At 43.0% G+C, this 25,168-nt stretch overlaps 2 protein-coding genes across 2 annotated transcripts in view; one reads left to right on the plus strand and one right to left on the minus strand.

Moving 5' to 3' along the window:
• Positions 1-23,782, minus strand: part of LOC141112526 (5-hydroxytryptamine receptor 3A-like) — a 39,479-nt gene extending 15,697 nt beyond the window's left edge. Inside the window, exons 1-3 of the mRNA XM_073605439.1 lie at positions 23,658-23,782; positions 9,060-9,211; positions 6,616-6,660 (exon numbers count right to left, since the gene is read on the minus strand). Coding sequence (XP_073461540.1) covers positions 6,616-6,660; positions 9,060-9,211; positions 23,658-23,694 — 234 coding nt within the window. The 5' untranslated portion in view covers positions 23,695-23,782. The remainder of the gene's footprint in view (positions 1-6,615; positions 6,661-9,059; positions 9,212-23,657) is intronic.
• The window catches only part of LOC141112528 (inactive hydroxysteroid dehydrogenase-like protein 1), a 465,623-nt gene that overhangs the window by 396,633 nt on the left and 43,822 nt on the right, over positions 1-25,168 (plus strand). The gene's annotated exons all lie outside the window — the stretch shown is intronic.

A 25,168-nucleotide genomic window follows, 5' to 3' on the forward strand; every position in this document is an offset into this window, starting at 1 on the left:
CTTGAGGGAGCCCTGCAGGTCCTCAACTCCTTTTCCTCTGTCACGGGCCTCAGAGTTAACTGGACAAAATCTCTTCTGTTCCCCATCGACCCTGCGGCCCGTGACACAGTTCCCACTGACAACTCTCTTCAATGGGTCGAGAATTTTAAATACCTAGGGGTGGTGGTCTCCAGGCGGGCTTCTGACTACTTACCCCTAAATTTGTTCCCGGTAGTTCAGGAGACTCGGAAATGGCTAAAGTCATGGGAATCGTTGCCTCTTTCAATATTGGGACACATAAATTTGTTTAAAATGAAAATACTCCCCAAATTCACATACTTATTTCGCCACTCTCCACAGTGGATTCCTAAATCTTTTTTCATACGTCTAAATCGCCTCCTCGCCTCTTTCATATGGGGATCCCAATCCACCAGATACAGCTGGACCATACTGATATGCCTGACCTCCCAGGGTGGCTTGGCATGTCCAGATCTACACAAGTACTATCTAGCCGCCAAGCTAGTAACAGCTGCTTGGCGTACATCTCCAACCCAGCTACCCAGGTCGAGGCGGCAGTGTTGGGATCCCTAGAGGCGCTCAAATTTTTGCTTTTTCAAGGCCCTCGGGCCCCCTATCCACTGACACCCTCCATGCGCACCACGCTGCGTGCATGGGGGGCAGGTCTCAAAATTGAAAAATACCCTCAACAGGCAATCTCACCCAATGCTCCCCTTTGGCTAAATCCAACCCTGAAGCACATCTATAAACTGCCCGAACCCCATGCCTGGACTAAATTTAACATAAAAACAGTGACACAGATTGTTTCCAATCAATCCCTAGTACTGCTCTCCAAACTGAACTCCGATTTTAACATACCGCAATCCTATTTTTTCAGATTCCTTCAACTCTCCCATGCCTTCGGCCGCCAATTCTCCACCTCCCCATCTCAACTAGTCCAATCTTCCCTGGAAGACCTTCTTAGGTCGGATTGTACAAAAAAAACCACTTCTCAATTATATTCACACCTGACTATCACCTCCCTCCCGACACTGGAAAAGCTAAGATCTAAATGGTCCCGTGACGTCCCCGATTTTGACAGTGATGACTGGGATGGGATATGGGATTTCCCATTTAGCTCCCTGGTCTCTCTGAGAGATCGCCTGATCCAATTTAAAATAGTCCATCGGGCATATTTCACTCCTCATAGACTACACAAAATGAACCCCGACTCCCCTCCCGAATGTTGGAGATGTGGTGGGACTCCTGGGGACTTCACCCACATCTCCTGGACCTGCCCGGCAATTGGCGGGAGATATTAGACTTTATCACACAAGTCACCTCTGTGCCACTACAACCACCAATGTCAATCTGCATACTAGGCCTGACTGAACAACTAATTCCTACGGTGGCAGGATGCACACTGGTGGGATTGCTCCTGTTCTATGCCCGTAAAGCCATCGCCCTTAGCTGGCGCAAATCAACCCCCCCTCCTCTCTCTCTGTGGAAACAATTAATTAACAATAGCTTACCTCTGTATAAAGACACATATGACAACAGAGGCTGCCCCAACAAATACAGCAAAGTCTGGTCTAAATGGCTGGCAGATCCCTCCACTGCTTCAGAGACCTCTCAGTAGATCCCAATCACGAAATAACCCCCAAGCGGGTGCCAGGTGTACACAATGAATCTATAATATGGTACCATACCATGTACAAATATGCATAGCATCATCTAGTGACCCAACGAATTGTGCTGGTATAACCACTATCATAATATGTATTTCATACCAGATATTTACGTATGATGTGATAGCGTGACTCCTACATATAAGACCAATGTATGTTTGAGTGTTTGTTCTCTCTTTGTTTTTTTCTCTTTGAAAATCAATAAAAAGACTTTAAAAAAAAAAAAAAACTTTACGTGTGACAGAACCATCCAGCACCCAGCTTGGGTGTTTCCATCAAGATATATAGCTTCCTCCAGTCTGGCCCCAAGAACCAGTTATTATAGCTAAATATTGAATAGCACCCAAGAATCTAGACAGCACTAGCTTAGGTGCACTGGAACTTTGCTTGGGAGGGAAGACAGTTGTCTCCGCTCTGGCTGACTGTTGGGGAGGGAGGAAAGCTTCCTCCGTATGGCCTGCTCCTGGGTAGGGGGCATGGATTCTTCCCCTCCCTGCATCTCTAACTTTCGCTGGGGAATAAGAACCACCACCTTCTCACCCTGGCCCCGGGCACCCGGAACTGCCTTATCTGTTGGACAGACACATTCTTCCATCTAAGCTTGTCTTGTGCAGAAACAGGTTCATCAAGGTGAGTCAGCACTTGCTGCATCGGCCATAAGAGCTCCATAGCTGCGGGTGACAATGTGCTTTGCCCACCTCCACCCGCAGCTATGGAGCTCTTATGGCCGATGCTCTTATGGCTCATCAAACGCAGCCACTGTGCCCATCAAACACAGTGGCTGCGTTTGATGGGCACAGTGGCTTTGTTTGATGGGCACAGTGGCTACGTTTGATGGCACAGTGGCTGCATTTGATGGGCACGGTGGCAGTGTTTGATGGGCACAGTGGCAGTGTTTGATGGGCACAGTGGCTGCATTTGATTAGCACAGTGGCTGTGTTTAATGGCACAGTGGCTGCGTTTGATGGACACAGTGGCAGTGTTTGATGGGCACAGTGGCAGCTTTGATGGGCACAGTGGCAGCTTTGATGGGCACAGTGGCAGCTTTGATGGGCACAGTGGCTGCGTTTAATGGCACAGTGGCTGCGTTTGATGGGCACAGTGGCAGCGTTTGATGGGCACAGTGGCAGCGTTTGATGGCATAGTGGCAGCGTTTGATGGACACAGTGGCAGCTTTGATGGGCACAGTGGCTGTGTTTGGTGGGCACAGTGGCAGCTTTGATGGTTTGAGTAGGGGGCTGAGATGTTGTCAGATAGTGATGTTTATCATTTAAAAAAAAACTATTTTGCTCATCTACCAATATATACAACAATACATAATACAGAATTGGTATGTAAAGAAAACATCCTCCTGTTATAAGATGTAAATATCTATATAATCCAACCCCTAGCACTCTATGTATGTCCAGATAATGTGAAATGTATTTATGACAATTCATGTAACCCTGTGTTATCCAAGCTCTGAGTATGTACCATCAGAAGTGTAAACTCACCACATAAACACAGAGTTAGATGAATGGTCATAAATGACCTTCACTTTATCTGTACAGAGTGATTGGGGGATGTTATATAGATAGGGCTGTGTGCCAGTTTGGGAGATATCTGTCACACTGGGATGTCTCTTCATTCTCCTCCTCTTCTTATCACTGATCACAATACCTACAAGGCAAATCCTACAGAAACTTTTGCAGCTTTTCTTCCAAGGAGACTTTACTCACCTCCTCCCTGTGGTGTGAGCAGACATTCCCCGGCCAGCAGTAATTACAGTGAGCCCTGCCCCCTCAGCACACCGCACTGGTGATTGGAGGAAGGGGGAGGGAGGGGGTGGAGTCAGAGATCTCACAGTGCAGGAGAAGGAGGGAGAGAAGAGCTGCTTTGGAGGTTCTAAATACAAACACCGCCGGCACAGTGTATGTATTTAGAAGCTGCTGTCCCCACAGTGACAAGTGTACTCCCCCCATCCACTTACTCTGGGCCCTCATTCCGCCCCTGGTCAGAATGGAGGAGACTGGCTCCATCGGATAGGTGATGTGTCCTGCTGTGATAAGCAGCCGACACCTGTCACAGAGAGCTTCATTGCCGCGCAGGTCCACAGAGGATATGCAGGAAAGTAGCCAAAGCAGCGGTTCCTGCTCGGGCCCCTAGAGATGCCTGGGCCCCTTACAGTCAGTTGTATGGGCTGTACCCCCCTGATGGCGGCCTTGGCGCCGAGGATCGGCCTTTGGTGAGGCCCTCCATGCAAATGGGGCCCCCAGGCAACTGCCCAGCGTGCCCAATTGAAAAAACGGCCCTGCCCAGGCTGCCATAGATAAAGCCTTCTGTCAGGCTGCCGTCTGCTGTCCACAAGCACACTTGGGCTACATACCAGCGGAGGGCACTGTAGCTCTCGTCAAACCACATCTCTGCCCAGACCAGCCTGCTTAACTCAGCTGTCCACTCCTTGTGCGGTTGTTTCCCCAATAACAGCATGTACCTTTCCTGGATGGAGGGGAGAAGAATTCCCTGGTGGCGCTGATTACGGGCTAGCGCTTTCTTTTAAAGTTTCCAGCCGACAGAGTCATACCATCCCAGCAGGACCTGCACTGACACTGGTCGCCTGTGCTGTATCCGCATCTCTCGTAGCCTCCTTCTGAATTCCTCTTCCATGGCGGCTGGTATCTGTACCTCTCCTCTTCTGCTATCCGGACCTCGGATAGTGGTGGTTTAGATGTCCCAGACTGCAGGAAGCATCCCAGTGCTTGCCACCAAATGTGACAGAACCGCTTGGCACCTTGAATAGGTGCTTCTGCCAAACAGTACCTCCTGCCCCCCAAACTGTTCCATCAGACTGAGAGCTAATACCAGCCCTGTTACCCCAAGCATCATACACAAACAAAATGTTGGGATGAGAACCAAAGGAATGACTGTTTATCGAAACTCAGACACATATTTTATACCCCTTTTGAGGATATTATCATGACAATGCTAACTTCAAACACCAATCCAATTACCAGCTAACAACTGACAGTGATCTCAACTAAACAGTAATCTAATTAAACAGTAAGTTAATCAACCAACATAAAACGTCGTACAAAAATTTGGTAACAAGGTGAAGTGAACACAATACTAGCAGACAGACAGAAACAAGAGGTGACTCAATTAACAATGGGAATGCACATCAAGGATGCACACAATTAGAGAGACACACATTTGTGTATTCAGCCCACCAGTCAAGTCATCAGAAGACAAACAATGTTCCAGCAGTCTGAAAAAATTGAATTATTTTTTTTCATAGATTTATTGCGGGATCTTGTTGATAAATATTTCTGTCCCAAGTGAAGGAGCCCCTCCAACCCAACCTGCAGGAGGGCCACCATATTCCCTCTGGCCGTTACCCTGTACAAGATTAATATTACACCTTTCCATCCACTCAAGAAGGGAAGCTTTATTGTCTTTATTCAGAGAATGAATCCAAACCACGCTCTCAGCATTCATCATGTTGTTGTCCATCATTATAGAATGATCTGCTCTCTCCATGGGCCATAATCAGTGGGTAGGAGGCTTGCCCCTAGTCTTCTCCAAAATCCCCTGTCCTGGTTGAATCTGTCACACTAGGCAAGTGGCTAAATATACAGAAGTATGATAGCGGTGTCATCTGTCAAAGGATACATATTTCTGTCCAAGCTGTCCTAAGATTTACAAAGCTCTGCCACACAACACATCCCTATCTGGTTCGGGTGGAGTTGTGTGCTTTACAAAAGTTAAAACAGAGAATAATGGGCACCCAATACAGAAAAAGATGATGGCTATTCTAATAGATATCCAAAAAACCTTCTTCAAAATTTGGTCACCTTGGATAGACCATCACCTAGTATGGACTCCCAATTCCTATTCTTATGCCCCGTACATACGGTCAGAATTTCCGACAGAAAAAGTCAGATGGAAGCTTTTCATCGTATATTCCGACCGTGTGTATGCCCCATCGGACTTTTTACATCCAAAATTCAGACGGACTTAGATAGAGAACATGTTCTATATTTTTCTGACGGAACAAATTCCTATCAGGAAAACCGCTCGTCTGTATGCTGTTCCGACGTACCAAAAATTGCACATGCTCTGAAGCAAGTACGAGACGTCGTATGTGTTGTCCCGTCGTACGTGTTGTACTTCACTACGTTCTTGACGGTCGGAATTTGGTGTGACCGTGTGTATGCAAGACAGCTTGAGCGGAATTCCGTCAGAAAAACCTTCAGAGTTTATTCCGATGGCGAAACCGGTCGTGTGTACAGGGCATTAAAAGCATTTCCCTGCAAGATTCATGTCCCCCCTACCCTATCCTTTCCCTTCTGCCCCTCCTCACCACTCTACTTTTTCCCTATCCCCTTCTCCTTATTACCTCTTCTTCCAACCCTTTCCTCCCTCCCTTACCTGTCTTCTCCCCTCTCACTTTCCCTGCTTTGTCCCACCTCTTGAATTTCTTCCCTCCCAAGACCCACAGCGCCTCTTTCCTCTTCTCTTAACACCACCAATCAATAGCAGTTTTCATTTTTCCTCAAATACATTAAACAATCATAAGGTCACTCACTCCTCCACAACCAATATCTATACATGGCTTGCCAGCCCGTCTGTTCCGCTAACAAACTCCCCTAAAATCCTTTTCCACCTCTCCTCCCCACCAAATAGTTATTGTGAAAGAAAACGATTAGTCTTTCAAAGTGAAGTGTCTTTTGTTGAAAAATCAAAAAATTAGACTAAATAGAAGCAATTTATTTGCTTTCATTTATAAATGTTCCAGGTTTTATACCTGTTGATAAGTTTTACTTTAATTATTCTCATCTCACTTCAAACACATTACAAATATATACACTATTCTTATCTTTTCATTGCAGGCAGAGTTGGGAAACATGTTAAATTATTGGAACCATTTCACAGTTGAAGGTTTGATAGAAAACAGAAAGAATTAGTGGCTTACCATAGTGAACCATAAGTATGTGATAATAGTCTGTTGATTCATATTCTGTAGAAAATCAGTGAAGATGATTAGAAATGATGCAAACATAATAGCATAAACAAGATTGTGTCTGCATTTATGGTAGGCATTCACATTACAATAGATCTGACATATCTATATTCAAACCCCTACCTGTCCTGATCAGATTAATGAGTTAGCAACTCTCTATTTATAATTACTCCATTTACAGTAATTGAAGCACCTTATGTAACAGCACCCTTGCTTTTCACAAACCCATTTGATATCTTTTGTGTTATTTAGTCTATTTGTCATTTATTTAGTGATATAATATGGACTGTGATTATATGTACTATTTCTGTATTCTTTTTCCTAACCATGCCATACCTTGTTATTGCAAAAAAAAATATTTTCTTTTAGCTTTCTGTAACTCTTGATTTGGTTAAAAAAGAAAAAAACAATAGATCTGTCTGTATAGACTCATACCCATCCCATAACACATAGGCTCATACCTACCCCAGCTGGGTAAGGAGTTGATTTACTAAAGACAAATAGGCTATTGTATTTGCTTTGAAAGGAAAGTCTCCCCAGAGCTTAGTGAAATGTGGTAAAATTACATACTAATTTTACCAAGGCTTGCTGGTTTTTGTCTTCTCAATATAGTTTGTGCGTGAATTTCTGCTCCTTTTATTTAAGAACTCACATCACACTATACTGTTTTGTGCTGCTCTCTCCATTTTGTTCCAAAGAGAGTGTCTGACAAGGACTGTTGCTGACAGCTGATTACAGAATGCACAGGGTCAAACTCTGGTGTATATGTAGACTCACTGCGCAACCGCTGTAACAGGAAAGTAGAGAAAAACTATGAAAATTGAGGTTTTTAGTACAATGTCCATCTGACTGCATACAATAAAAATGTGACACTTTTTAAAATAGATCAAGGTCCAATGCTAAATTTTGATAAAGGTTTCCTTTCAAACTTAATATTGATTTTTCACCCCAATGCACTCACATTGATTGTGTCCAGTGATGTCCTTGATATTTAAAACTACCACCATGGAGCTGAAATAAAAAACACTCACAAGATAGTTGGAACCCACATGGAGACACAGGTCAATAAATGCTTGATGTGGGTACTCCAGCTTCCTTTACATAATATTTGTATACCTTTCATGGGAATACTGAAAGCTCTGCCTGTTGCCTATATTCACCAGTCCTTGGCTTGACGGTGCCACACATGGCAGCTGTTTTTGGAGTAGTTTGATCAGGTCCTGTAAATGAATGAGGGGATGCAAGTTCCCATGTAATGTGCATTGGATGTGCAGCATTCCACATTCTGTGAGTACCCACATCAAACAATTGTTGACCTCTGTTTTCATGTGGAGTCCAGCTATCCGAAGGACATTTTTTCAGCTATGTGGTGGTGGTTTTAGTTACTGAGGCTGTAACCTGGACTGTAGCTGATAATTACTGTGGCACTTCTCCCTTTGTTGTTGCTGTATTATACTTCTGCGGCGTGGACAGGGTTTAACTGAATATTCATTATTGCAGAAGTGCAGTAGCCATCTTTAAGGAGACCACTTTGCATTGATCATCTATGGAATGTCTCCAGTGCAGGGGGCAGAAATCTTGATTGGCTGATGCCACAGAGCAAGTAGAAGTGGAGAGCGGAGACTATGGAGGCTTCAGAGAGGGAAGGGGAGAGAGCACCACATGGTTGCAATGAAGGGGGAACAGTGGTGTGTGGCCAGAGTTTACTGGAGCTATCTGATGCTGTGCTGCCTAGGAAAGAGAGCTGACCAGAGACTGCTGCTGCCATTATACTTTGTGCAGTGCTACAGAGGGTGACCTGGATCCTGAGAGCCTGCACTGAGGATCAGTATTTCTATCTTCTAATATTTACTTTCCTAAATATTCAGGTTTGAGGTTTATTAAAATTTTGGATTGACCAAGAGCACTATAGTTGTTCAATAATGAAATTAATCCTCAAAAATAGAACTTGCCTAATAATTGTGCACACAATGTAATATTTATAACCCCTGTCAGTTTTTTGCCATCTGTGTCCCACTGGGGAGATTCACCTTTACTACTTGTCCCATAGCCAAAACGTCAAAGAAAAATCCCTCCAAAGTGAGGGAATCTTGGCGTGTCACCAGGGTCACCAGAACTAGTGATCCCATTGAAAGATTTCCCCTCTATCCCTGTTCTGGTGTCAACCCAAAATTTGGGGTTTTCTTTTACTTTCACTTTTGATGACAATGGTATACAGGTCAAGAGAGGATAAAGAGGATAAATCTCTCTAATGGGGGCACAAACAGCAATAATAAAACTGACAGGTGTTCTTCACTCTGTCCAACACGAAACAAGAAAAAGAAAAGTTGAGCCTTTAGTTATACTTTAAACTTACTTATAATAAGATACTCCTAAAATTTTCAAAGTGATCTTACCAGTTCAACAACAGTATACAAGAGTAAGTCCAGTTGAACCACACAGACATTTTTCCAGTTGCTAACTGGACGTTCATCGGGCTGCAAACTTGACAGGTTTAGAGACCTTTCCAGGTTATAAAAACTGCAGTCAGTGTCACAATTGATGTTACCTGAACAAAAAAAAATAAGAGTAAAATTCAATTGAGGACTATTCAGTTCACAGCCTATGAACTTAGCACTGGTAGAATATCTGATGAGTAGTTTAGTTTAATTCCCTATTAGACGCCCACATTGAATGCCAAGGGTATTGAATTACATTTCAAGGATGTAAATTTTGAATACAATTTTCATAGCATTACAATAATATTTATTGTCAATTTCATTGTGCCCCTTACATCAGGTGTCCCCATCAGAGTTCCCTCTTACATCAAATTTCCCCATTAGAGTGCTCCCCTTACATCAGGTTTCCCCATCTCAGTGCTCCCTTACATCAGATGTCCCCATTAGAGTGTCCCCCTTACATCGGGTATAAGAAAGACAGAAAGGGCAATTAGGAGGACAGATAGGGCAATCTGTCACAAAGACTGTAATTACCAAACAGTATGTTGTTAACCAGGGACTCGAGTTTGGCACATCGTGAAACAAATGGACAGATTGTTGAGAGGGGCTGGGGAGGACCCTACTGTCATGGTACACATAGGTATCAATGATAAAGTTGGAAGATAGATGGAGTGTCCTAAAAAAGAATTTCAGGGACTTAGGAGCTACAGTATATTAAAGAAAAGGACCTCCAAGGTCGTATTCTCAGAAATACTGCCTGAACCTTGAGCCACACTAGAGAGGCAGCAGTAACTTAGGGAACTTAACAAGTGGCTGAGGAACTGGTGCAGGAAGGAGGATTTTGGGTTCCTGGAGAACTAGGCTGGCTTTTTGGATCGGTTACTGGCTCTATAGCAGGGATGGACTGCACCAAAATGGGGAAGGTGCAGCTCTGTCGGGGAGAAAGATGGCCAAAAATTTAGAGGTAGTAGCCAGGTGCTGGGACTGTGTTTACCCTGATTTAAGGGGGGGGGGGCTCTGAGGACCCTGATGTAAAGGTGGGGAAACTCCGGGGACTCTGATGTAAGGAGGGGGGCTCTGGGGATCCTGATGTAAGGTTGGGTGACTCTGAGGAACCTGATGTAAGGGGGGAGGGGTGGATCTGGGGACTCTGATGTAAGGGGGGTTGGATCAGAGGACCCTGATATAAGGGGGGTTGGATCTGAGGACCCTGATGTAAGGGGCCGGTGAATTTAAGGAAACTGGTATAAGGAGGAGGAGCTCTGGGGACCCTAATGTAATGAGGGGGTAAGTCTGGGGATCCTGATGGAAAGTGGGGTGACTCTGGGGACCCTGATGTAAGAAGGGGGGCTCTGAGGACCCTGATGTAAGGAAGGTGACTTTGTGGAGCCTGATGAAAGGTGGAGTGACTCTGGGGACCCTAATGTAAAGAAGGGGTATTTCTGGGGACCCTGATGTAAAGTGGGATGACTCTGGGGACCCTGATATAAGGAGGGTTCTCTGTGGACCCTAATGTAATGGGGGTGGCTCTGGGGACCCTCATGTAAGGTGGGGGTGACTCTAGGGACCTTAACATAAGGGGAGAACTTTGATGCAGTGAGATGGGGCTCTGATTACTGGTTGTTGGACTGACTTCTGTTGAACAGTCAACGGTACACACGAACATCGCGAAAGTTCGGACCCAAATAACGAACCCCATTAAAGTCAATGGGACCCGGACGGCAAAAATCAAAAGTGCCCATTTTGAAGGCTTATATGCAAGTAATTGGGCATACAACGGTTATAGGGGTCCAGGTCCTGCCCTGGGGATATGTATCAATAAAAAAAAAGTTTGTTAAAAATGTCTTTTTTAAATGAGCAGTGAATTTTTGATTTTTAAAGTAAGAGCATAAAAAACAAACATTTCTTCCAATATAGTGCCTGGGGGTCCCCTTAGTCTACCTGTAAAGTGGCAGATCTGTACCATATGTGCTGCCCATATGGTGCTTATAAGCAAATGTAAAGAAGAAGTTGAAATCTGTACGTAGATGCACTTTAATCAATGTAAAGAGGTGTTTGGTGCACTTTAATCTGAGTACTCACACTACACAGACACACTCCACGGGATATACTATTATATACTGCAATATAATGTGCCCGACGTACAGTGACGCACAGAACTATATGGCGTTAAACTGGCAGTAACGCACACAGAACTATATAGTGTTAAACTGGTAGTAACGCACGCAAAACAATATGGCACTAAACTGTCAGTAACACACACAGAAGTAAATAGCGTTAAACTGGTAGTAACGCACGCAAAACGATATGGCGTTAAACTGGCAGTAACGCACACAGAACTATATGGCGTTAAACTGGTAGTAACGCACGCAAAAGGATATGGCATTAAACTGGCAGTAACACACACAGAAGTAAATGGCGTTAAACTGGCAGTAATACACGCAAAATTTTATGGCGTTAAACTGTCAGTAATGCACACAGAATGATATGGCATTAAACTGGCTGTAACGCACACCGAAGTAAATGGCGTTAAACTGGCAGTAACGCAATCAAATAGATGGTGTTCAACCATCACTACACTGACGCTATCTGAACTGTCCCTACTCTAGCTATACACTAATGTCAAGATTACTGACACAGTCTCCCTACACTGAAACTGTATGAGCTGTCCCTACTCTACACTAATGTATGTATGAATGACACGGTCTCACTACACTACAGTGAAACTATCTGAGCTGTCCCTACTCTAGCTGCATACAATGCAAAGCTGAATGATGGTCCTCCTCACTACACTCACTCTATCCCTAGACTGACACTAAACTAATATTCTACACTGACGAAGCAAAATAGCACAGTATAGCACACTAACTAACTAATAGCACTGAACAGAGCCCTGTTCTATCTCTCTCCACACAGAAATCAGACTGAAAATGGCTGCCAATGAAAGAATACTTTTATACTGTGGGGTGGGAATGAGCCATGATTGGATGACAGTGTCCAATCATGACTCTGACAGTGTCTGTTCCCTGATCGGCTGAAGCTTTCACTGCTTCAGCCAATCAGTGCTTGCAATGCACTGTTCAGCACCACAATGCATTGTGGTCAGTTCGGGGGGCCGAACTTATGCTCAGGCCGAACTGTTCGCCCATCCCTATCGTACACCACTGGACTTGTTTTCCAGCTGTATCCCAGGGTTCTTCAGGTCTTTTATTATTCTAGTCATTCTCACATTTTGTCACTCTGTTTTCACTTTTCAGTTGTACAGCCAGTAGATTACTGGTTATGGGTGTTGTCAATGTTTACATATTATTCATATTGTTTAAATATTGATTCTCTTATTTTTTTTATAGGAATTTCCATGATATTTCATCTTGTCAGTAAAAAAATGTGCAGCAGGGCTGGCGCCAGCATAAGGCGGCTCAGGTGGCCGCCTTAGGGTGCTGGGAGAGGGGGGCGCTAAAGCTGGGGGGCCCTCAAGAAGTGATTATGCTGGCACCGGCTTTTCTCACACATTTACTGAACTCAGCCTGAACCAGCGCGCAGCAACAGGCAGAAGTGTAGCACAGCCACGGGCACTGTGAGCTGTTGCCACTGTCACGAACATCCACTTGCTCTCCCGCCCCTCCTTCTCGTCCTCCTTCTCCCTCCTTGATGAAGGACAACACACCCGCTTCTCTGCCTCCAGCCCCCCCCGTAGTGAACAAGCCCTTCCTACCTGGGCGGTAGCAGAAGCATTCCTGCAGTCCTCCAGTCTAGCACAAAGAAAATCGCAGCTGAACTGCATGCATGTGAGTTGAAGAGGAGGGGAGGAGCTGAGTGAGACCAGGGGGGTAGCCAGCAGACACAGGAATGGACTTTGCAGGGATCGTCTGTGGAACGTAGGGCAGAGTGTTTTGTTATGTCTCACACACTGTCTGTGATTGTTATAAAGCAGGGGTCTCCAAACTTTTTTCAAAGAGGGCCAGATTTGATGAAGTGAACATGCGTGAGGGACGACCATTCTTTGAATCATTAAAATTCGGACTAAGTGTGTTCGTCCGAGCACTAATACACTGCCCAACAAAAATTCTCTTGCCTTTGTGGTTGTGTGTGGTGAAGAGATTGGGCGTGTTATTTGGATATATATATTTTTTGTGACCCCCAACGAATCCCGGAGTGCCAGGACTAAGGATGAGCTTGGGTGTGTTATTTGGATATACCATATTTATCAGCCTATAACACACACAGGTGTATAACACGCACCTTCATTTTAAGAGGGAAGATTCAGGAAAAAACAAAATTTTAATTAAAGAACTTTGAGGCAAAATAATGGTCACAGTCCATCAATGCAGCCTGATCAGTGCCCATCTGCAGCCTCACCAGTGCCCATCAATGCAGCCTCCACAGTGTCCATCAACAGACTCACCCTTTGCCAATTAATGCAGCTTGCACATCCTTGCTCATCTGCAGCCTCCTCAGTGCCGGATTACACAGCGCCGCGATCTCCTGTGTACCCGGCAATCAGTCACACGCCTGTGATAGACAAAACAGTAATACAATCCTGTGCCAGGAGGCGGGACTGTGTGTGACTGATCGCCGAGTACACAGGAGATCGCCGCTCTCTGTAATCTGGCGGCGCCCACCCCCTCCTTACACTCAGAGACAGCAGGAATCGGTGTATAAAACGCATACACGATTTCCCCCTAATTTTCAGGGGGGAAAAGTGCATGTTGTACGCCAATAAATATATCTTTTGTGGCCCCTGCAGCGCTCTGGGATTCGTTGGGGGCCACAAAAGACATATATAGCCAAATTATCAGTGGGGTCGTTTGAAACCGGAGCGCGGGCCGGACTTTGGACATGCCTGTTATAAATCCTGCGGCATGTGCATTATGAACACCTAAGGAATGTGGGGACAGAGCAAGGAAAAAAGAGAGATGGGGCAGTCAGAGATGGGGACACCTGCTTTATGGGGACACTCTGACAAGAACATGCTCCATGGGGACACCTGCTCTATGGGGACACTCTGATAGGAACATGCTTCATGGGGACACCTGCTCTATGGGGACACCTGCTCCTTGGGGACACTCTGATGGGGACACCTGAGCATTGGGGGCACTATAATAGGGACCCCTGATGTAAGGGGTACTGTGATGGGGAAACCTGATCTATGGGGGCACTCTGATGGGAACACATAATTTTAGCGGGCACACTGATGGGGTGACCTGATGTAAAGGGCAATCTGACGGGGATAAATACTGTGGAAATACTCTGGAAATGTTATTTTTCTCATTTTTCGATAGACATACAACAGCTAAAATCTTTCTGAATCGTAGCACACTTTTGGACCTCGATGGAAGAAAATTTAGTGACCTGACCTCCTTGAATTTGAATTCAATACTCCTGCACTATAAATGAATGGCGCTCAAATAAAGTGTATGCCATATGGGGGTGAGGGTTGCATTGTGGAGTGGAGGGAGTGACGGCAGGACGGTCGGGGGCACCAAAATGCACCTTCACCTGAGTAGACAAATGTTGTTGCACTGGCGCTGTCTGTCAGTAAATTTGTCATGCTTTGTCAGTAAAAAACATTGTGGGAGGTTGGCAACACTGCTAGGGACTGGTGAGAGAACTATTTGCTAATTGCTGATACTGCTAGGAGGGACTGAGCCACTGAGAGCAGGACAACAGGTGTACCCAATCCATACCACACTCATAATGCACTCTATATTGCACTTATTCCAAACCTAGACTGCACCTATACCTATACTGCAGCTATACCAACCCTATACTGCATTATACCGACCTTTACCGCATCTGAACCACATCTATCTTGCACCTGTGCCTATACTGTACCTACAGTATACTGCATGCAGGTTAACTGGGGCAGTTATTCCATAAAGTCCTCTTTGTTCCCCTGCCCCATTCTCTACCACCCCCCCTTTTTTTGGACAGTGCATACCCAGTTGGTCTAGGACTAGCATGGCCGCTATATATGCTGCCGCCATAAATAGCAGTATACAGTGGGGACGGAAAGTATTCAGACCCCCTTAAATTTTTCACTCTTTGTTATATTGCAGCCATTTGCTAAAATCATTTAAGTTCATTTTTTTCCTCGTTAATGTACACACAGCACCCCATATTGACAGAAAAACACAGAATTGTTGACATTTTTTGCAGATTTATTAAAAAAGAAAAACTGAAATATCACATACATAGTTACATAGTAGGTGAGGTTGAAAAAAGACACAAGTCCATCAAGTCCAACCTAAGTGTGTGATTATGATTATGTGTCAGTATTACATTACATATCCCTGTATGTTGCGGTCATTCAGGTGATTATCTAATAGTTTCTTGAAGCTATCAATGCTCCCCGCTGAGACCACCGCCTGTGGAAGGGAATTCCACATCCTTGCCGCTCTTACAGTAAAGAACCCTCTACGTAGTTTAAGGTTAAACCTCTTTTCTTCTAATTGTAATTGTATTGAGTGGCCACGAGTCTTATTAAAATCTCTTCTGCGAAAAAGTTTTATCCCTATTGTGGGGTCACCAGTACAGTATTTGTAAATTGAAATCATATCCCCTCTCAAGCGTCTCTTCTCCAGAGAGAATAAGTTCAGTGCTCTCAACCTTTCCTCATAACTAAGATCCTCCAGACCCTTTATTAGCTTTGTTGCCCTTCTTTGTACTCGCTCTATTTCCAGTACGTCCCTCCTGAGGACTGGTGCCCAGAACTGGACAGCATACTCCAGGTGCGGCCGGACCAGAGTCTTGTAGAGCGGGAGAATTATCGTTTTATCTCTGGAGTTGATCCCCCTTTTAATGCATGCCAATATTCTGTTTGCTTTATTAGCAGCAGCTTGGCATTGCATGCCATTGCTGAGCCTATCATCTACTAGGACCCCCAGGTCCTTTTCCATCCTAGATTCCCCCAGAGGTTCTCCCCCCAGTGTATAGATTGCATTCTAGTTTTTGCCACCCAAATGCATTATTTTACATTTTTCTACATTGAACCTCATTTGCCATGTAGTCGCCCACCCCATTAATTTGTTCAGGTCTTTTTGCAAGATTTCCACATCCTGCGGAGAAGTTATTGCCCTGCTTAGCTTAGTATCGTCTGCAAATACAGAGATTGAACTGTTTATCCCATCCTCCAGGTCGTTTATGAACAAATTAAATAGGATTGGTCCCAGCACAGAACCCTGGGGAACCCCACTACCCACCCCTGACCATTCTGTGTACTCCCCATTTATCACCACCCTCTGAACACGCCCTTGTAGACAGTTTTCAATCCATGTACTCATCCTATGGTCCATGCCAACGCACCTTATTTTGTACAGTAAACGTTTATGGGGAACTGTGTCAAATGCTTTTGCAAAATCCAGATACACTACGTCTACGGGCCTTCCTTTATCTAGATGGCAACTCACCTCCTCATAGAAGGTTAATAGATTGGTTTGGCAAGAACGATTCTTCATGAATCCATGCTGATTACTGCTAATGATATCATTCTTATTACTAAAATCTTGTATATAGTCCCTTATCATCCCCTCCAAGAGTTTACATACTATTGATGTTAGGCTAACTGGTCTGTAATTCCCAGGGATGTTTTTTGGGCCCTTTTTAAATATTGGTGCTAAATTGGCTTTTCTCCAATCAGCTGGTACCATTCCAGTCAATAGACTGTCTGTAAAAATTAGGAACAACGGTCTGGCAATCACCTGACTGAGTTCCCTAAGTACCCTCGGATGCAAGCCATCTGGTCCCGGTGATTTATTAATGTTAAGTTTCTCAAGTCTAATTTTAATTCCGTCCTCTGTTAACCATGTAGGTGCTTCCTGTGTTGTGTCATGAGGATAAACACTGCAGTTTTGGTTACTGAAGCCCCCCGATTCACTCTCGAAGACTGAGGAGAAGAATACATTCAATACCTTTGCCATCTCCCCATCCTTTGTAACCAGATGTCCTTCCTCATTCTTTATGGGGCCAATATGGTCTGTCCTCCCTTTTTTACTGTTTACATACTTAAAGAATTTCTTGGGATTTTTTTTGCTCTCACATGGTCCTAAGTATTCAGACCCTTTGCTGTGACACTCATATATTTAACTCTTTAAATGAGAATCATGAGGTCAAAGGAACTGCCTGAAGAGCTCAGAGACAGAATTGTGGCAAGGCAAAGATCAGGCCAGGGTTACAAAAAAAATTCTGCTACACTTAAGGTTCCTAAGAGCACAGTGGCCCCCATAATCCTTAAATGGAAGACTTTTGGGATGACCAGAACCCTTCCGAGAGCTGGCCGTCCGGCCAAACTGAGCTATCGGGGGAGAAGAGCCTTGGTGAGAGAGGTAAAGAAGAACCCAAAGATCACCGTGGCTGAGCTCCAGAGATGCAGTGGGGAGATGGGAGAAAGTTGTAGAAAGTCAACCATCACTGCAGCCCTCCACCAGTCGGGGCTTTATGGCAGAGTGGATTGACGGAAGCCTCTCCTCAGTGCAAGACACATGAAAGCACCCATGGAGTTTGCTAAAAAACACCTGAAAGACTCCAAGATGGTGAGAAATAAGATTCTCTGGTCTGATCAGACCAAGATAGAACTTTTTGGCCTTAATTCTAAGCGGTATGTGTGGAGAAAACCAGGCACTGCTCATCACCTGTCCAATACAGTCCCAACAGTGAAGCATGGTGGTGGCAGCATCATGCTGTGGGGGTGTTTTTCAGCTGCAGGGACAGGACGACTGGTTGCAATAGAGGGAAAGATGAATGTGGCCAAGTATAGGGATATCCTGGACGAAAACCTTCTCCAGAGTGCTCAGGACCTCAGACTGGGCCGAAGGTTTACCTTCCAACAAGACAATGACCCTAAGGACACAGCTAAAGTAATGAAGTAGTGGCTTCACAACAACTCCGTAACTGTTCTTGAATGGCCCAGCCAGAGCCCTGACTTAAACCCAATTGGGCATCTCTGGAGAGACCTAAAAATGGTTGTCCACCAACGTTTACCATCCAGCCTGACAGAACTGGAGAGGATCTGCAAGGAGGAATGGCAGAGGATCCCCATATCCAGGTGTGAAAAACTTGTTACACCTTTCCCAAAAAGACTCATGGCTGTATTAGATGAAAAGGGTGCTTCTACTAAATACTGAGCAAAGGGTCTGAATACTTAGGACCATGTGATATTTCAGTTTTTCTTTTTTAATAAATCTGCAAAAATGTCAACAATTCTGTGTTTTTCTGTCACTATGGGGTGCTGTGTGTATATTAATGAGGAAAAAATGAACTTAAATGATTTTAGAAAATGGCTGCAATATAACAAAGAGTGAAAAATTTAAGGGGGTCTGAATACTTTTGTCCCCACTGTAGTTCCAGCACTCTGTAGATTAAGCTTTACTACTGCTCACTGCAGTACTTGAGGTGGCCTTGCTACCGTTTATGCTGATCTGGATGCAAAATGTCATCTTATGCCTAGTACCTACTGTTAATCACTTTGTTTGCTAAATTGTGTTATTACCCTTGTCAATCCATTTTATGCTTGCCTAGTTACTAACCATATTGAGTGACAATATATTAAGTTTGCCTATACGACCTAGTTTGTTGCCTATTTTCTTTGCTATAGCACTACTATTGGATACTAAGTATTACATTCAGTGATTTCTTGTGATATTGTACATTTGTACACTTAACCTGGTGTGTCAGAGGGGCTGAGGTTCAAGGCAAAGAACAGAGGACCAATCATATCCAGTGGCTCCTACGGAGTAGCGCTACAAGGAACTTTTAATTTAGCTGGTGGGGGGAGAGATCAGAGGAAGCTATCCTAGGCAGTGAGCGAGGATCAGAGGGTGCTACTGTGATCAGTGTTGGTAGTACAACTAGAGTGTCTAAGATCAATGCATATAGGCTGGCAGAATCCTATTGCAGCCTTAGTACACACAATGAGAAAATAATATGCACAAAATTAAAAGTCATGTTAACAAAAGCTAGGAGTTTGGTGAATAAAATGAAAAAACTGGAACTACTGATACATAAGAAGGATTTCAACTTTGTTGGAGTATCAGAAAGATGGTTTGACAGCTCACATGACTCGCTTGCAACTATCCAAGAGTACTCTCTGTACTGAAGGGACAGTGTAGATATAAGAGAGGATGGGGTGTGCATGTATGGCAAGAGTGAGTTGATAGTAAACATGAGGAATGACATTACCAATGGGCAAGGGAGAGTGTGAAATCCCTGTGGCTGGAGCTTCAAGGGGAAAACAACAAATGGGAAATGAATAGTGGGTGTATGCTACAGGCTCCCTAACCAGAAGGATGAAAAGGAGAGTGATCTCCTCTCACAGGTAGAAATAGTGGCGAAGCAGGGTGATGTTATTATCACGGGGACTTAAATTATCTGGATATTAACTGGACAGACAGAACTGTTCACTCATCTAAGGCTTGCCATTTATTGAATGTGTTTTAGGAAAATTTCATGTGTTAGTTGGTGGATGCCCCAACTAGAAATAATGTTCTGCTAGACCTGCTAATTACAAACAACACAGAGTTGACTGCAAACATGGAAGTATGGGAAAACTTGGGTAACAACGATCATAGGGTAATTACGTTCACCAAAAATTATAGGAAAGGGAGACAGGAAGGTTGTACAAAAACATTAAACTTCAAAAGAGCCAACTTTACTAAGCTACACTCCATACTTCATGACATTTATTGGGAAGTAATTCTAAAAACAAAAACCATGGAGGAAGAGTAGGAGTGATATGGTCCAGTATATTTCAATTGCCACAAAATATAAAAGAACTAAAGTTAAACCTGATCCATTGTCTTTGCTATACTCTCAAATGTCTTCCTTGGATGTCCTCTCTTTATCGGAAATGATAATCAGACCTGCCATCGCTGTCTGAGGACGGTTCGGAGGACTGCCTGTTACAATTTGTTCTACGAGGATCTCTGCTAGGGATCAGTTCCTCCAGCCAAAGCTCATTCACTGTGTTTACTACACCCCGCAAAGATTAGCTATCATTTACCCTAACATGTCTCACATGTGTCTCAGGTGCAGCACTAAGACTGGTACTTACCTACACATTTTTTGGTCATGTCCTAACCTGCAGCACTATTGGAGGGAGGTAGTAGATACTATTAATGCAGTGGGTAACTTGTCACTTCCATTAGAGCCAGCTATTTTGTTGTTGGGGCTCACAGACCTCATGGAGGCCACTAAGCATGAAAAGTTGTTCATCCTCTTCACTGCCTACTATACTAGAAGGAAAATCCTACTTAAGTTGAAATCATCCGACCCCCCCCCAATCCCAACCCCTCCCCCCAACAGCAGATAGTTGGAAGGCAGCTATAAATGGGACCCTCCCCTTACATAAAATTATGTATGCTAGTAAAAATTGTCTCAAACAATTTGATAAGGTTTGGAGCAACTAGATTGACATATAGCGTCTGACTGTCTAATTCTTCATACCTCTGTTTTCCCTCTATTACCTCTCCAAAAGCTGTGATATTGTATCATCGTATCAGGTGTGGCTGCACCCCGCATCCTCCCTCCTTCCCTCCTTCCCTTTAATACTGCATTTAAACTGAGTAATGCTGCTTAAACTGTCTGCTTAAAGTGTCTATTACTTCAATGTACTTAAGTACCAGGCTTAAATAAAACCGTATGTTTGAAGCTTTTGTATCTGATGTAATTTGAGGTACCATCTTGCTGACTTGCTCATGGGGTACTTTTGTAATATGTGTACAAATTTAACAAAAACACTACTGTAAAAAAAAAAAGTTAAACCTAGGTAGCTAAATATTCATGTGTAAAAAATATTAAAGAAAAAAAAACTCCTTTTAAAATATAAGGCCGAGTGGTCACCATCAGCATTTAAACACTACAAAGAATGCAATAAGGAATGTTAAAATGTGTGATCAGGGCAGTGAAAATAGAGACACATAGCAGAGGAGAGTAAAAAGAATCCTCCCAAAATTGTAAAATATATTAATAGTATATTGACCCCATAAAGGATAGTCAGGGATATTTAGTTATAAGTAACAATGAGAAGGCAACTGTGTTAAACACATTGTTCTCAGTTTTTACGAAGGTAAAGGAGGGATATAATAGACGGTATTGTTAGTAACACAGCATGGAATGTACCCTTGTGGCAAACAGAAGCCAGTGTGCAAAAAAGACCTGAAGAATGTAATGTAAATAAATGTTAAATAAATCACCAGGACCAAATGGTTTACACCCAAGAGTCCTCAAAGAAGTTAGCCAGGTTATTGCTAAACCGTTATTCCTAATCTTTAAGGACAGTGCACTGACTAAAATGGTAAAAGCCGACTAGCAAAAAAGCTAACATGTTACCAATATTCAAGAAAGGGAAAAGATATACACCTGGGAACTACAGACAAGTCAGCATAAAATCCATAGAATGTAAACTATTGGATGGGATAAGGGACTATATCCAAGACTTTGCAGATGTAAATAGTATAATTAGTAGTAACCAGCATAGATTTATGATTTATGAAGGATTGTTCTTGCCAGACCAACCTTATAAAATTCTATGAGGAGGTAAGCTGTAATTTGGAAAGAGGAAGGCCTGCGGACATGGTTTATCTGGACTTCGCCAAAGCAATTGATACAGTACCCCATAAACGCTTAAAGTGTTACTAAACCCAGGACCCTGCATTCACTATATCTGGTCTCCCACAGTACACAGAACATATAAATGCAATTATTTTAGTAAATATAAACTGCTAAATACATTTTCTCATCAGAGCATAGAGCAGTCTTGTGACTTCTACCAGTGTCTGGTTAAAGCTTGTAGGAGGAGTTTTCATTCTACTTTGACAAACAAAAAAACTACTGACACTGTCCACTGCCCTACTGACACTGTCCAACCCCCCCCCCCCCCCCCAAAAAAAAATCGTTGTAAAAAAAAATTAAAAAATTCTGACACTGTTCTGTGCCCTAGGGACCTCACCCACTGGCCACCAAAAAGCATTTTGAAAAAATGAAAAAAAAAAAAACGAAAAAATTACATTGTAGAAAAACAATTAAAAAATAAAAAACTACCGACAACATCCACTGCCCTACTGACACAATCCTGAACATAATACCCACCACTGTACACTCCGCACTCCTCACCTGCACATACTACCCACCTCCATACACTCCACACTCCTCTTCTGCACATAATACCCACCTCCATACACTTCGCACTCCTTACCTGCACATAATACCCACCACCATACACTCCGCACCCCTCTTCTCCACATAATACCCACCACCATACACTCCGCACTCCTTACCTGCACCTAATACCCACCACCATGCACTCCACACTCCTCTCCCTGCACATACTGCCCACTGCTGTACACTCTGCACTCCTCTCCTACACATACTACCCATCTCCATACACTCCATACACTCCATACCCTCTCCCCTGCTCCTCTTCCTTCCTTCCTCCCCTTAAACAATCTTTCTCAATCAGGGTTCCTCCAGAAGCTACTAGGGGTTCCTTGGGCAATGGAGCAACTTTTACCTCTCAGATGAGCAACTATTGACAACAGTGATCTTTTTGGTTATCTGTAATGGGAGATTCTTCCCAACGACCACAAATGTGAGGAGCATTCTTCCCATTGACTATCATACTAATGTACTGTAAGCTGTAGATATAGTAAATATCACCAAGGTGTCCCTGAAAACAGAAAAATTTTTTGAAGGTTCCTCCATGTTAAAAAAAAAAAAAATGAAAAGGGTCAGGCTAGTGATCCTGTTTAGAAAGAGCCTGGCAAAAAAAAAAAACATGTCAGATGTAAGACTGATTATACTTGTGTGATCAAATAGTCTCTAATGTCTATGACCAACTTTAATTCATCCAAACTTAATACTTCGGTTTTGTATAGTTGCTGGTGGATGAAATAACCAATTGGCTTCTAACATCTCCCTAGGATCCAAAGTGATGAAATCTGCCAGTTGGATGGACTCCTACCAAAGATATTATAATGCCATATATAAGCAAGTCTCACATCTCTTGCTGGTAACTGTCTAAGTAAAAATGTAATTAAAAGAGAGCAGACAGCAGGAGTTTGTGAAATCCATTCAAAAGCATCAATCATCGGAACTGGGATGTCAGGTGCAGAGAATAATCTAAAGCTAGGTATACACTAGTAGAATTTCCACCGAAAATTTCTAGGAAAACTCCTACAAAAATTCTGAGTGCATTTGAATGTCTTTCGAAAGCAGTTCAAGATTTAATTTGCTTTTAACATTCCAAGCCACATACACTGTTAGAAATTCATACATTCGAAACTAATTTTTCATCCTGCTCCTCAAATTTTCTCATAATTGTGGTTGAAAACGAATGTCAATTAGGCCCCACTAATGATTCAAAAACTAACAAATATTCTTACAATGTTATTACAACAAAAATATCAAACAAAACTTTACAAGTGTATAAGCAGCTTAAGAAATTTGATGGTGATACAAAACTCCAGCATCCCCCCAAAGCTAAAACCCTTTTTCTAATTGAACAGACAATGAAAAATCTGAAGTTCATACATGGTGATAAAAAATTTTAAAAAAGCAACCTACCGAACAAGATGACTGCAAACAAGATATATAAAGACATGTTGAATGTTACTAGTTAATGGCGTTTTAGATTGTCTTGTGTATTTCTGTGTGCCTGTGGGAGGGACTAGAATTTTCCTGAGAAGGATGTTTATAATGCAGATAAACCGGTTTATAATACCTGGTCACCAGTCCAGTCTATATTTCTATTAGATGACAAGGTAATGAGGTCACAAATATTAGAATTCTTTCCCTATTGGTTATACATTTTACTTAGTAGGATTTTACAACTAAAAGGCACACTTCTAGCAAAAATTTGTTTTTAATAACGGTATTTCCCATTTATAAGCTGTGAATCTAGCATCATAAATAGCTGCACAGTCTTAGTAATTTGCCGATATTTCCCCATATAGAGTTATGTATGGTCATCTGAAGGACTGCCCTACTCATTCACAGGGGGTGGCATTACCACAACAAAATAGCGAGAATGGGCGCTAAGGGAGAATTTTTTTTCTTTATGCCACTAGCATGTCATATTGTGCTGCTGGCTATAGTTAACGATCTCCCTAATAATCAATTGCTGTTTGAAACATAAGTGAACATTTAAACATACAATCATACATAGTTAGCTGCAGAAACCGGGCTCCCCATACACAGATCTGTTTTTATTGCAATGAAAATTTGAATCATACTGACTGTATGTGAACAATAGGGATGAGCCGAACACCCCCTAGGTTCGGTTCCCACCAGAACTTGTGAACAGACAAAAAATTTGTGTGAACATGCGAACTCCATTAAAGTCTATTGGACAGGAACGTGAAAAGTCAAAAGTGCTAATTTTAAAGCCTTATATGCAAGTTATTGCCATAAAAGTGTTTGAGGATCCGGGTCCTGCCCCAGGGGATATGTATTAATGCAAAAAAAAAGTTTTTAAAACTGCCGTTTTTTCAGGTGCAGTGATTTTAGGAATGCTTAAAGTGAAACAATAAAAATGAAATATCCCTTTAAATATCATGCCCCCCCTTAGTCTGCCTGTAAAGTAGCACATTTTCCCTATGTTTAGAACAGTACCACAGCAAAGTGACATTTCTAAAGGAAAAAATGTTTTTCAAAATTGCTCACGGCTGTAATGTATTGCCAGATCCCAGCAATATACATAAAAAATCATTGAAAAAAACAGCTGCCCCCCCCCCCCCCATACCAGACCCAAAGGGGAACCCATGCTGTTTTTTTCTTAATTCTGTCATTGGGCTCCCCTTAACCACTCCAATACACTATATTATATATTGTACACTGCACTATATACCCTGCACTGTATTATATATACTACACTGACTGCACTATATACTCTGAACTGCAATATATATACTCTGAACTGTAGTATATATATATATATATATATATATATACACACACACACACTATACGGACTGCACTATATACTCTGCTGAAAAATTGGGCCTTAGGTGTTGGTGGTAGCAGAACATGGTAACCCCTCACAGTTACTCTTGTTGGGCACAGGAACGAGCCCTGCT

The sequence above is a fragment of the Aquarana catesbeiana genome, linkage group LG11, assembly GCF_042186555.1.
Source record: "Aquarana catesbeiana isolate 2022-GZ linkage group LG11, ASM4218655v1, whole genome shotgun sequence".
Taxonomy (NCBI): domain Eukaryota; kingdom Metazoa; phylum Chordata; class Amphibia; order Anura; family Ranidae; genus Aquarana; species Aquarana catesbeiana.